We start from the raw sequence: 15,112 nt of genomic DNA, 5'->3' as shown, positions 1-15,112 counted from the left end.
ATAAGTGAGTTGGGGTGGCAATCATTAAAACAAAGGCGTCTGTCATTGCGGCGAGATCTTTGCACTCTCTCTTTTGAATGCGAAAATGTTTTACTGTCGCCAGTCAACATAGGGAGAAATTTTTGTCGTGATAAAATAAGAGAAATCAGAGCTCTCGTGGAAAGATTTAAGTGTTCATTTTTCCTACTCGCTGTTAAGAAGGTAGAACGGTAAATTAGTTCCTCGATCCACCTCCAGAGTACTTCTGCTCTTCCAGGCATGCAAGTGTGGATTGCAGAGTGGTCGTGTAAATATAAATGAGATGTGGATCGTAGCACTTGGTCCGCTGATAAGCCACGCCTGAATGACGCTAAAGATGCATTTGAAATCAGTATTTTTTATTCAGGAAAACGTAACATAGCATAGTTACCTTATCGAGCAGCGGAATGGGACTGAATATTACTCGCGCTAACAATAAAAAATTAATCAAAAACTGAACGACGATTTGTTCTAATTTCTTCTTTAGCATCATTGTATTTAGTAAAATGTAGCTGTCGTTATCGTTTGCAGGTAGCTCCGCCCTTTGATGAGATGATGTTCATCGTCAAGTGGAAGAACCGTGTGGTGAACGCTTCCGACCTCTTCAAACCTCTGATTACTGAAGAAGGACTCTGTTACTCATTCAATATGCTGGACGCCGAGGACTTCTTCACCGAGGAAACGTAAGATACTTTCAGACACCTGCATGCTGTTTGACTGCATTTGTTTTTTTGAGTAATTCAGTTTACGTGATGTTTCATTATTTTCCTTTAAATACAAAGGAAGCCTTGTTGTTGTTGTTGTGGTCTTCAGTCCTGAGACTGGTTTGATGCAGCTCTCCATGCTACTCTATCCTGTGCAAGCTTTTTCATCTCCCAGTACCTATTGCAACCTACATCCTTCTGAATCTGCTTAGTGTATTCATCTCTTGGTCTCCCTCTACGATTTTTACCCTCCACGCTGCCCTCCAACACTAAATTGGTGATCCCTTGATGCCTCAGAACATGTCCTACCAACCGATCCCTTCTTCTGGTCAAGTTGTGCCACAAACTTCTCTTCTCCCCAATCCTATTCAATACTTCCTCATTAGTTATGTGATCTACCCATCTAATCTTCAGCATTCTTCTGTAGCACCACATTTCGAAAGCTTCTATTCTCTTCTTGTCCAAAATATTTATCGTCCATGTTTCACTTCCATACATGGCTACACTCCATACAAATACTTTCAGAAATGACTTCCTGACACTTAAATCAATACTGGATGTTAACAAATTTCTCTTCTTCAGAAACGCTTTCCTTGCCATTGCCAGCCTACATTTTATATCCTCTCTACTTCGACCATCATCAGTTATTTTGCTCCCCAAATAGCAAAACTCCTTTACTACTTTAAGTGCCTCATTTCCTAATCTAATTCCCTCAGCATCACCCGACTTAATTAGACTACATTCCATTATCCTTGTTTTGCTTTTGTTGATGTTCATCTTATATCCTCCTTTCAAGACACTGTCCATTCCATTCAACTGCTCTTCCAAGTCCTTTGCTGTCTCTGACAGAATTACAATGTCATCGGCGAACCTCAAAGTTTTTATTTCTTCTCCATGAATTTTAATACCTACCCCGAATTTTTCTTTTGTTTCCTTTACTGCTTGCTCAATATACAGATTGAACAACATCGGGGAGAGGCTACAACCCTGTCTTACTCCCTTCCCAACCACTGCTTCCCTTTCATGTCCCTCGACTCTTATAACTGCCATCTGGTTTCTGTACAAATTGTAAATAGCCTTTCGCTCCCTGTATTTTACCCCTGCCACCTTCAGAATTTGAAAGAGAGTATTCCAGTCAACATTGTCAAAAGCTTTCTCTAAGTCTACAAATGCTAGAAACGTAGGTTTGCCTTTCCTTAATCTTTCTTCTAAGATAAGTCGTAAGGTCAGTATTGCCTCACGTGTTCCAGTGTTTCTACGGAATCCAAACTGATCTTCCCCGAGGTTGGCTTCTACTAGTTTTTCCATTCGTCTGTAAAGAATTCGCGTTAGTATTTTGCAGCTGTGGCTTATTAAACTGATTGTTCGGTAATTTTCACATCTGTCAACACCTGCTTTCTTTGGGATTGGAATTATTATATTCTTCTTGAAGTCTGAGGGTATTTCGCCTGTTTCATACATCTTGCTCACCAGATGGTAGAGTTTTGTCAGGACTGGCTCTCCCACGGCCGTCAGTAGTTCCAATGGAATATTGTCTACTCCGGGGGCCTTGTTTCGACTCAGGTCTTTCAGTGCTCTGTCAAACTCTTCACGCAGTATCGTATCTCCCATTTCATCTTCATCTACATCCTCTTCCATTTCCATAATATTGTCCTCAAGTACATCGCCCTTGTATAGACCCTCTATATACTCCTTCCACCTTTCTGCTTTCCCTTCTTTGCTTAGAACTGGGTTTCCACCTGAGCTCTTGATATTCATACAAGTCGTTCTCTTATCTCCAAAGGTCTCTTTAATTTTCCTGTAGGCGGTATCTATCTTACCCCTAGTGAGATAGGCCTCTACATCCTTACATTTGTCCTCTAGCCATCCCTGTTTAGCCATTTTGCACTTCCTGTCGATCTCATTTTTGAGACGTTTGTATTCCTTTTTGCCTGTTTCACTTACCGCATTTTTATATTTTCTCCTTTCATCAATTAAATTCAATATTTCTTCTGTTACCCAAGGATTTCTACTAGCCCTCGTCTTTTTACCTACTTGATCCTCTGCTGCCTTCACTACTTCATCCCTCAAAGCTACCCATTCTTCTTCTACTGTATTTATTTCCCCTATTCCTGTCAATTGCTCCCTTATGCTCTCCCTGAATCTCTGTACAACCTCTGGTTCTTTCAGTTTATCCAGGTCCCATCTCCTTAAATTCCCACCTTTTTGCAGTTTCTTCAGTTTTAATCTACAGGTCATAACCAATAGATTGTGGTCAGAGTCCACATCTGCCCCTGGAAATGTCTTACAATTTAAAACCTGGTTCCTAAATCTCTGTCTTACCATTATATAATCTATCTGATACCTTTTAGTATCTCCAGGGTTCTTCCATGTATACAACCTTCTTTCATGATTCTTAAACCAAGTGTTAGTTATGATTATGTTGTGCTCTGTGCAAAATTCTACCAGGCGGCTTCCTCTTTCATTTCTGTCCCCCAATCCATATTCACCTACTATGTTTCCTTCTCTCCCTTTTCCTACACTCGAATTCCAGTCACCCATGACTATTAAATTTTCGTCTCCCTTCACAATCTGAATAATTTCTTTTATTTCATCATACATTTCTTCAATTTCTTCGTCATCTGCAGAGCTAGTTGGCATATAAACTTGTACTACTGTAGTAGGTGTGGGCTTCGTATCTATCTTGGCCACAATAATGCGTTCACTATGCTGTTTGTAGTAGCTTACCCGCATTCCTATTTTCCTATTCATTATTAAACCTACTCCTGCATTACCCCTATTTGATTTTGTGTTTATAACCCTGTAGTCACCTGACCAGAAGTCTTGTTCCTCCTGCCACCGAACTTCACTAATTCCCACTATATCTAACTTCAACCTATCCATTTCCCTTTTTAAATTTTCTAACCTACCTGCCCGATTAAGGGATCTGACATTCCACGCTCCGATCCGTAGAACGCCAGTTTTCTTTCTCCTGATAACGACATCCTCTTGAGTAGTCCCCGCCCGGAGATCCGAATGGGGGACTATTTTACCTCCGGAATATTTTACCCAAGAGGACGCCATCATCATTTAATCATACAGTAAAGCTGCATGCCCTCGGGAAAAATTACGGCTGTAGTTTCCCCTTGCTTTCAGCCGTTCGCAGTACCAGCACAGCAAGGCCGTTTTGGTTATTGTTACAAGGCCAGATCAGTCAATCATCCAGACTGTTGCCCTTGCAACTACTGAAAAGGCTGCTGCCCCTCTTCAGGAACCACACGTTTGTCTGGCCTCTCAACAGATACCCCTCCGTTGTGGTTGCACCTACGGTACGGCTATCTGTATCGCTGAGGCACGCAAGCCTCCCCACCATCGGCAAGGTCCATGGTTCATGGGGGGGAAGGAAGCCTTATATTACTTGATTAGGTAGTATTTTTATTTTCGATTCGCTCTAAATGTTTTATTTTCTTCTTGTGTATTAATAAACCACTTCACCTGTATCTAGATCATTACCAGTTTTGATGCACTTAAAGCCACATCTTCAGGTGAACATCTGCATAACAGTAAATTCAGAAGGAATAAGAACCCAGAAACATCCATTGATATGATAATTTTCTAAAACTATTTTTAAATTTTAAATATTTAAAAAAAGCATTAGAAATTTTTGCATGAAAAATTCACAACATTTGTACTCACATAACTAAAATGTTAGAGATAGAAAGCTCGGAACTTTGTACCCAACATTCGTTTTCCGTCAGAAGAACGGTATGTCAGGCCACATGTCGTGGAATAAACAGCCGGATTCGAATCCAGTATTGTAGATGGATCCTAAACAAATTATACCACACTGGTCCACTGATAAGGTGAAAATTAATGAACAACTGTTAAATTCTAATTCGCGGCTAGCATTAAAAACCAAGAAGTCTTTGCAACAACATGGAAGGATGTTCCACCTGGACCAAACCCGTCATGTAAATAGCTACTGATGGAAAAGCAGTACCTGAAAACCGCACTTAATGGTTGTCCGGTGTATCCGTAATCACCAGCAGGGGACGCGGTCGCTTATTGTGTTATACTGACGGCAAGAAAGTAAACAGCTTGCCTATAGACGGCACTGATGGGGCACGGGCTCAACCGAATGATCGGCTGTCATTAGGGGGTCACACGAATGGTGAATGAGAACAGCTGAATTATATTTGCACATGAAGAGGTGGCTTTTAGTGCAACGAAACCAGTAGTGATCTAAAAATAAAGGACTAAATACAGCTGAAGAGGTTTATTAACACCCAAGATGATTTCTCATACCTGTGGTTGCTCTACCTACAAGGTTTTCTCAAGTTTCATTCTCTATTTTCGTCTATCTTACTGCATTTTGTATTTTAAGGAGTATATATACATTTCTTGCCCTCATTCCTCTGCCTGTCCAGTAGATTGCATTCGCTCGCTTTCCGTAGGAAAGTTGGCTGCCTGTGATTTTTATTTTTCCTTTTGAGAAGGCATTTTACATCTTTACAATACTGTAGATCTTACTGAGCATAGCACACTGGACCTGCATGCGGGAGGACGACGGTTCAATCCCACGTCTGGCCATCCTGATTTAGGTTTTCTCATGATTTCTCTAAATCGCTTCAGGCAAATGCTGGGATGGTTCCTTTGAAAGGACACGGCCGACTTCCTTCCCCATCCTTCCCCAATCCGGTGAGACAGATGACCTCGCAGTTTGGTCTCCTCTCCCAAATCAACCCAACCCATTACTGAGCAACGTTTCTTTTTATTCTTGTGTGTTAGTATTCGGCACAACGAACAACATGTCTATTTAAATCACAATATTTTATTTTTATGTCATGGTCTTCAATGTTATTATTTTATATTTACTAAAATAACTATAAATTACAATAACGTAGGAAACTAGTCAAACCTGTATTTCATGGAAATATAGCGAGACCCACTGAAAGTGGCAATACGTGCTGAAACTTGTCTGCGCAAGAAAAGAAAGGAAAACGTTTGGAGTTTTGCAGGTTCCACCTACTTTTTGCGATATGGCATGATAGTTACGCATTGTAAGTTTACAACAATAAGCTCATAGCAAAACATCGCTAATGCGCCAATGTTGTCTTCAACTGAAAGAATCACAGTGCTCCTTAGTACTTATCTTTGTCCTCTTGTTTTCTTGGTTGTCGTCGTTGGTGGTGCTCTATAAATTTATTACAAACTAGGTTATTTGCTGGCGTGCGAGAAAAGAATATTAGGCCGGGAAACAACAATACTAGCATTGTGTAACATATCTAGTCGCGTCACTCACTACTGTCTAGTTATAATTGTGTCATAGCTGAAGACACACTCGAGCCCCTAGTCCTAGCGGCAAGGAAGCCATTCGTAACTTAAAACGTCATGTGTGCCATAACATTTACGTATGTTCTTCATCCCTTTTCTACTTAACTAACGAAACAGTTATTACAGTTTTGCGTCCTAAGCGCCAGTAAGATATGGAGAGGATTGAATAATCGTAATATAGGAGTATTCGCAAAGTAAGTTCCGGTCGGCCGCGAAATGGAAACCAGAGCGAAAATCAAAGACGTTTCATTTGCAACAGTCAGCGACAACTTCCAGCTACTTATCTACAGAGTCGCCAATCCGAGTTAGACATTTCTCTAAGCACTGTACCAATTTTCCAATCCCTCGTCATAGAAGGCAGTCGCCTATGATTTCCGCCAATTCTCTACGCTGGTCTACAGCTCGTTGTCTGTGCCAAAATGTTGTCTTCATGGCCTGCGGTACATGTGAGCAGAGATGCAACGCAGAAGCAGCCAGTTACGGGCTGTATTGTAGGTGAGGAAGCACTTCCCATCGAAAACGCAGTAGGAACATCTTCATTGCCCATGAAGAATGCGACTGGGAATTGTCTTGAAGAAGGAATCGCATGACAGCTATGTTATGTTGGTTGCATAGCTTCAGGCATAATTTCTCTCCAGGCCCTTGTAGTTAGCGGGAGATCTTATTTACTAGGCATCTTTACGTGTTCACTGTGCGCTCAGAACTGAAGAGAGCGAGGTGACGCGATCGGCGAGCGTGCTAGAGACACACTGCTCAACACATCTGTGCAAAGCTTCATCGGATTTTCACAGTGGTTTCCATTTCGCGACCGATCGGAACTTACTTTTCGAATAGCTCTCGTAATTGTAAACAGAGCCAGAAAGTAAGCCGGCCGGGGTGGCCGACCGGTTCTAGGCGCTACAGTATGGAACCGCGCGACCGCTACGGTCGCAGGTTCGAATCCTGCCTCGGGCATGGATGTGTGTGATGTCCTTAGGTTAGTTAGGTTTAATTAGTTCTAAATTATAGGGGACTGATGACCTCAGAAGTTAAGTCCCATAGTGCTCAGAGCCATTTGAACCAACCAGAAAGTGAAGACTGAAATAACATAAGCTACAATGTCTTCATAAAGAAATATTCTCGAAAATCCGTATAAATGGAACTTATACCTACTGAAAACACGGTCAGGTTGGGCAGCACTTTGGAGGAGTAGCTATCGCGTGAATCTAGTAAGAGGCGCTATTGTGACATGGGGAAAACAGTCATCACTCAGACGAGTGTTAGGGCGATACACAGATTGATCGAGTGATGGTGTTACAAGCTTTCAGGGGTGATAAGTGTGAATGTATCAAGATGAGATAAGGGACCCTGGTCCAGAAACGGCCGAGTGGCAAGTTAAGAGCGAAAATCATTCTGATACTTCTGACAGTAGAACACAAGTACTGGTACTGTTGTTGCTAAGGTTATAGGTTAGGCAACTTGCAGAGGTAGTAGTAAGGACCAAAACAAGCAAAAAGCGTATAGTAAACATGAGCTCTAAAATGCATAGCTCAAGAGCTATGGGCACTTGTTCAGCCAAGGAGATATGTTTCCTGCATAACTTTTTCTTGTTTAGGTCCAAATCTGAAAGTTGCCTATCCTAAACCTTAGTAACAGCAATACCATTACACGTCAGGTTACCTTCCATTAGTAAAGTGGGTGCACTCAGCGACTGTTGCGTAATTCATAAATGACTGAGCGCAGCAATCAGTCGTCCTTTTGTTTTTGCAGATTTTATTACGCAAATCCAGATTTGTAAAAAAAAAGAAAAGAAGACGACTGATTACTGCGCTCTCTCATTTACAAACCATTACATATGTTCCACTGCCAGAGGTATCAGAACGATTTTAGCTTATAAATTTCTGCTCAGACGTTTCCGGACCGGGATCCCTCATCGCAAATGACACATTTACCCTTGCCCACAGTTCCTGAAAATTTGAAACATCATCACGGACTCACTCTATGTAAGCGAGATAATCCGGAATAGCCGAAGCCTAGGGCGATAGGTATCGTGATTCCCAAATCCGGAATCCTGCCGAGGCATGTCCAATCTGTGGTCTGCAGGCCACGCCAGCAGTAGGCAACACTGAAACGGCGGGTACGTGCAAGATACTGACAGGACGTCAGCAATTCACACTGAATTCACGCTTTAGAGACATGCGGGACGGTCGTGCTGTGAATGAATCAGAACATGACGTCTTCATCAGATGAAGATATTGGTGCAATCGATCTTTTGTAACTTGTAAACGTTAAACACCGAAGAACATACTGGATACATACTTTATGGCTGAAAAAAGGGAAGAAATGTGGCACGGTGGATGTAATGCAAGAAATGAACATGTATCCCGATCGTTTCCAGCATTTTTACACAATATCTCAAAAGCGCTTCTACACTGAGTTAGACAAAGTGAAGGACACAGCATTCAGAGAAAAGCAACGAAACTGTAATGTTTTGATCGTAACTCCTAATTTTCACATGATTTTCATTTGAACGTAAACCTAAACATTGCTGATTTTTTGAGAGATATTCAAAATATAACGACACTTTTCAAAAATCTGATCATCCATAAATGTTTCACCGCTACAGACCAGAAATTCCTCTTTACAAGACATAGTTTCCTACCATGAGTTAAAAATTTTGTCCTTACAGAGAGGAACAAAATATCCTGTTACCCAGAAAACTGTATTCCAGTCATTGCTAACGCCAAGAACAGCGGATTCCTTCTGCGCGATATCGAACCAGAGAATTTCGAGGATCTTAGCGCACTGGACCACGGGCTGCACAGAGGCTCACTGAAATAACTGAGTTTGTTTGGCTACACGTCTCATGTGACAACCCTACTACACTAAGAGGAAAAGGCTAAACATCCAGCAACCGTGCATTTGTCGAAGCATTGCAAGGAGGCTCAGTGGTGCTGTGAAAAAAAAAATCTGGCGCTAGATAACATCACAGTTTTCCCTATCTTGTGTGATAAAATTCTGCCAGTTAAATGTGCCATGTGACAGTATACCCCCATCTGAGAAAAGGTATTTCTGTGAGCAAGTCACAAGCGAATAGTGGATTTCTCCAGTTATCGATTTTTAATAAGACGTTGATTTTCTGCACGGCGGTCGGAAACGGTGCGAATGAACTGACCGATTTAATTGCTACGCGCTCTCATGGAATGCTGTAAATCCCAGGAATTCTGAGCCCCAGACTATCGTTAACAGGGAGTAGCATCTGATTTATCTTCTTAGGAGTTCGGAAAATTAATCTGCTTTTGGAAAAACAAAAGTTTTGTCTCAGGCCACCACATACTGGGACTCTATAATTAAAGAGGCTGTAGGAATAATAATGTGTGAGGAAACCCTCGAATGGGACAGCGAATATTTAGCTACTGACGAAGACTAAGGTAGAAATCATCGAAAACTCGAGGTTTCACCCTGAAACGGCGCGACAAGAAGTCCGACAACGTTTCAGACAATGTCGTCGCGAAAGACTTCATTCTCGCGTTTAGTGTAATTGTAACACGAATAGTGTTAAATTTTTCCGTGTCTTTTGCTGATGTTTGTGCAGAATTGTACTGCAGTAAACACTATGTGTTTTGACCTGTGTACACTACTGGCCATTAAAATTGCTACACCACGAAGATGGCGTGCTACAGACGCGAAATTTAACCGACAGGGAGAAGATGGTGTGATATGCAAACGATTAGCTTTCCAGAGCATTCACACATGGTTGGCGCCGGTGGCGACTCCTACAGCGTCCTGACATGAGGAAAGTTTTCACCCGATTTCTCACACACAAACAGCAGTTGACAGGTGTTGCCTGGTGAAACGTTGTTGTGATGCCTCGTGTAAGGAGGACAAATACGTACCATCACGTTTCCGACTTTGATAAAGGTCGGATTGTAGCCTATCGCGATTGCGGTTTATCGTATCGCGACATTGCTGTTCGCGTTGGTCGAGATCCAATGACTGTTAGCAGAATATGGAATCGATGGGTTCAAGAGGGTAATACGGAACGCCGTGCTGGATCCCGACGGCCTCGTATCACTAGCAGCCGATATAACAGGCATCTTATCCGCATGCGTGTAACGGATCGTGCAGCCACGTCTCGATCCCTGAGTCAACAGATGGGGACGTTTGCTAGACAACAACCATATCCACGAACAGTTCTACGACGTTTGCAGCAGAATGGACTATCAGGTCGGAGACCATGGCTGCGGTTACCCTTGACGCTGCATCACAGTCAGAATAGAAGCGCCTGCGATGGTGTATTCAAATAGCAAAACGTCATTATTTCGGCTGAATCCAGGTTCTGTTTACAGCATCATGATGGTCACATCCGTGTTTGGCGACATCGCGGGGAACGCACATTGGAAGCGTTTGTTCGTCATCGCCATACTGGCGTATCACCCGGCGTGATGGTATGGGGTGCCGTTGGTTACACGTCTCGGTCACCTCTTGTTCGCATTGACGGCACTTGTAACAGTGGACGTTGCATTTCAGATTACGACCCGTGGCTCTACCCTTCATTCGATCCCTGCGAAACACTACGTTTCAGCAGGATAATGCACGACCGCATGTTGCAGGTCCTGAACGTGCCTTTCTGGATACAGAAAATGTTGGACTGCTGCCCTGGCCAGCACATTCTCCAGATCTCTCAGCAATTGAAAATGTCTGGTCAATGGTGGCCAAGCAACTGGCTCGTCACAATACGCCAGTCACTACTCTTGATGAACTGTGGTGGCATGTTGGAGCTGCATGGGCAGCTGTACCTGTACACGCCATCCAAGCTCTGTTTCATTCTGTGCCCAGGCGTATCAAGGCCGTTATTGCGGCCGAGATGGTTGTTCTGGGTACTGATTTCTCAGGATCTATGCACCCAAATTGCGTGAAAATGTAATCACAAAATGGTTCAAATGGTTCTGAGCACTATAGGACTTAACATCTGTGGTCATCAGTTCCCTAGAACTTATAAACTACTTAAACCTAACTAACCTAAGGACATCACACAAATCCATGTCCGAGGCAGGATTCGAACCTGCGACCGTAGCGGTCACGCGGTTCCAGACTGAAGCGCCTAGAACCGCACGGCCACACCGGCCGGCTGTAATCACATGTCAGTTCTAGTATAATATATTTTTCCAATGAATACCCATTTATCATCTGCATTTCTTCTTGGTGTAGCAATTTTAATGGCCTGTAGTGTAGTTGTGCTTTCTCAAAACAAGGTTTCTATTTCCACAGTGAGACACAAAACTAGAGTGTTTCAGCAGCACAATGTTGTAACTGGACGTATTCTTCGTTGTTCATCCACAAAAATAAAAAAGATAGTACTATTTTTTCAAAGGTAACAAAGTAATTGCATAAAAACTGTTACAAAAATATGCAGAATGGTCTCATCAAGAAAAGCCAAATATGTGAGCAGAAAATAGGTACGCATAAAACATCCAGAACAAAGAACGCTTTAGTTATATCAATAGCAAAATCCTATTTCTTATTCGTTGCTCGCTGGAACACACGCCGTTTGTTCGACAATATTTAAGCGAAGACAGGTATTCCATGTTTCATGAACGAAACTCTGAGTGTAGACAAGGGAAATTTATCTAATTCTGCCGCTGCATTTGTGATTGCCTACCACTTGTTTTAAAATCAGAATGACTCTTATGGCAGTATTGAATTAGAATATGATTGTAACTGACTTAATAAAGCACATACGAAAGAGAAACACGAACCCAAATCCGCATAGCGCGCTCCCATAAAGTCGAGTGTAGCGCGTCGTAGCTTGTCGAGCCAAATTTCACACTAAATCATTTATTTAGTCGGAATTGGAAAGAGATATCGCACACCTTCCACACTGAAAACAATTTCGATATCTTAGCTGCATTTCGTATGCAGCAACCTATGTCTTAAAACACACTAAACGTAAACTGACCAGCTACTACATTCTTCACTGCGAATGCAAGACATTGTGCGCATTGTGATGATGTAGAGAGTGAATTACGACACTAGATGGTGACAATTAACGAAATGTCATCGGATCTACAGCGAGCAAAGACGGTACCAATGTCATGAACTAGACGAGATGTGGACTGGGAGAGATATTCCAGATACCTAAACAACACTACCCTCGATTTGTGAACACTAGAGTTTCAGATCAATAGACTATACGAGTCAGAAAATAAAGGACCTAGCATCTACTGCAATACGATCTAATGATCTAAAGAATGAAGCCTCACCGCCGCTTCAGTAGGAACTTAAGCAGCAAGAAAATATAATCCGTAAGCGTTTGTAAGAATTAAGAGCCCTTAGGGACTGCAGAGAGCACTTGGCAAACTCTTGATAAAATGGAGATAAAACAAGTTGGACGAAAGAATGACTAATTTTCTGTTACAAGCACAGGAGGAGGAATGGCAATCACTCAAAAGATTACGGTCGCAAAAGCTATCCAAGAGCTCTCTCCGCACCAAGCAAGGACACATAACAAACAGTTTCGCCAAGGCAGAAACCTTCGCAGGTGCATATGAAAAGCAAAGCACACTTACTGAGGAAGACCTCACATTGAAATAAAGTGAACGGTAGAGCACAACCAACTAGAAAGCGGCGAGAATAACATCTACGGACATAAAAACAACCGACTTACAACACCAAATGAAGTAAGGGTAACGATAAGAAGAATGAACAGCTCCAAAACAATGGGACCAGACCGGAAAAACAACAAACAGCTAACAAATGTACAGAGCAGACCGGTGGCCCTTTAAACCTGTATTTTAAACAGCTGTTTACTGAACTGCTACTTCCCGGAAAAGTGGAAGTCAGCATGTCCCCACTCGTAAACCGAACAAGGACCTCTCGCGAGCTGAAAACTATCATCCAATAAAACTTCTTAGCAATATAGGCAAAGTGTTTGATAGTAATTCAAGTAACGGGTCCTAGAACCATTCGTCAGCAATAAAACCATGAGAGCAGGACAGTTTGGTTTCCAGCACAAGGCTACTGCGGAGCTCCAAGTACGTAGGCTTATGGAACACAATACCAGAAACCTTCCAGCGACGGTGTTACCCGGCGTCGAGAAAGCGTATGATAAGTTTTGGCAACCTTACATGGAAGATACATGAACAAACCTCAATACAAATCTGCTGCACCCAGCTTGTTAACAATTTCCTAAAAGACACGGCGATGATAGCTGAAATCGAGGGAAAAAGTCAGCAGCAAAAAGGCTACAGGCATGTTAAATCGTAAGATTCTGTCTGATCACTGATTTGTACACAATTTACCCTCAAAACATACCGACCATAAGGCATCAGGGAGAAACTATGAACATACAACTCTCTTTCCATAACCATGTACAAGACCTCTGGCACAAGGCACCAGGGATGGTAGAACAATTGCTCTCTCTATTTATAAGTACTGAGGTTTCTACCCACATTACAGTGCGATTATATAGGCTGCCATTCAGTCAAAAATTTTATGTGGTAGCAGTACATGGGGCCTGGCCAGCAAACACACAGGAGAAAAATACAGATCGCGCAGAACTAGAGCCTCTGGTGGATTTTGACAGAATTCAGACACGCCAGAATAACAGAGTTCTATGCAGAGAACAAACTGGAAACTATAGATCAGATAATACAGAAGCGTACCACCACAATACACAAAAAACTAGACCAGTTTAGATGGTTCAAACGGCTCTGAGGACTATCGGACTTAACTTCTGAGGCCATCAGTCCCCAAGAACTTAGAACTAGTTAAACCTAACTAACCTAAGGACATCACACACATCCATGCTCGAGGCAGGATTCGAACTTGCGACCGTAGCGGTCGCGCGCCTCCAGACTGTAGCGCCTATAACCGCTCGGTCACTCCGGCCGGCACCAATTTAGAAACACAACTCGATATGTCCAGTACGTCGGAGTCATCGATGTAGCAATTTGGCACAGATTTAAAACACCCGACTCCCTGATACAAGAGGACTAAATAAAAAATAGGAATTATACATAACTGAATAAACAAAAGCAACAACATAGGGGCAGGTTTTCATATTGGTTATCATAGAGCACAGATTATTAGGACAGGTATCTGATTGCTATCATAATATCGATGCTACGTTTCCTATCTTGTGAATGTACACCTGAGGATGTGATATGAAGTCACGAAACCGGTCGTGTTCCTGTAAAAGTTCATCTACGGCTGAAAGTGGTATATTTCAGAAACACCATTTCGCACTTTTCTCACATAACATCCTGAAAGCTATGGATCAAAGCTGTCGGTCAGACGCAAGTACTTATCGATTTCCGAAAAGTAGTTGACACAGTACGACACCTACGCTTGTTATCAACAGAACGGACGCATACGAAACGAAGAGAAATTTATGTTGAGGATTTCTTGGTAAGGAGGACGCAGCATGTTATCTTGAATGGAGAGTCATCGACAGTTCTACATCTACATCTACATCCATACTCCGCAAGCCACCTGACGGTGTGTGGCGGAGGGTAACTTGAGGACCTCTATAGGTTCTCCGTTCTATTCCAGTCTCGTATTGTACGTGAAAGAAGAATTGTTGGTATGCCTCTGTGTGGGCTCTAATCTCTCTGATTTTATCGTCATGGTCTCTTCGCGAGATATACGTAGGAGGGAGCAGTATACTGCTTGACTCCTCGGTGAAGGTATGTTCTCGAAACTTCAACAAAAGCCCGTACCGAGCTACTGAGCGTCTCTCCTGCAGAGTCTTCCACTGGAGTTTATCTATCATCTCCGTAACGCTTTCGCGATTACTAAATGATCCTGTAACGAAACCCGCTGCTCTCCGTCGGATCTCCTCTATCTCTTCTATCAACTCTATCTGGTACGGATCCCACACTGCTGAACAGTATTCAAGCACTGGGCGAACAAGCGTACTGTAACCTACTTCCTTTGTTTTCGGATTGCATTTCCTTAGGATTCTTCCAATGAATCTGAGTCTCGCATCTGCTTTACCGACGATCAACTTTATATGATCATTCCATTTTAAATCACTCCTAATGCGTACTCCCAGATAATTTATGGAGTTAACTGCCTCCAGTTGCTGACCTTCTATA

At 42.5% G+C, this 15,112-nt stretch overlaps 1 protein-coding gene across 1 annotated transcript in view; it reads left to right on the top strand.

The window, feature by feature from the left end:
- Nucleotides 1-15,112, top strand: part of LOC124595668 (pickpocket protein 28-like) — a 126,388-nt gene that overhangs the window by 70,399 nt on the left and 40,877 nt on the right. Inside the window, exon 5 of the mRNA XM_047134514.1 lies at nucleotides 550-701. Within this exon, the coding sequence (XP_046990470.1) occupies nucleotides 550-701 (152 nt within the window). The remainder of the gene's footprint in view (nucleotides 1-549; nucleotides 702-15,112) is intronic.

Source organism: Schistocerca americana, chromosome 2 (genome assembly GCF_021461395.2).
Source record: "Schistocerca americana isolate TAMUIC-IGC-003095 chromosome 2, iqSchAmer2.1, whole genome shotgun sequence".
Classification (NCBI taxonomy): domain Eukaryota; kingdom Metazoa; phylum Arthropoda; class Insecta; order Orthoptera; family Acrididae; genus Schistocerca; species Schistocerca americana.
This window is presented reverse-complemented; position numbering and strand designations above follow the sequence as displayed.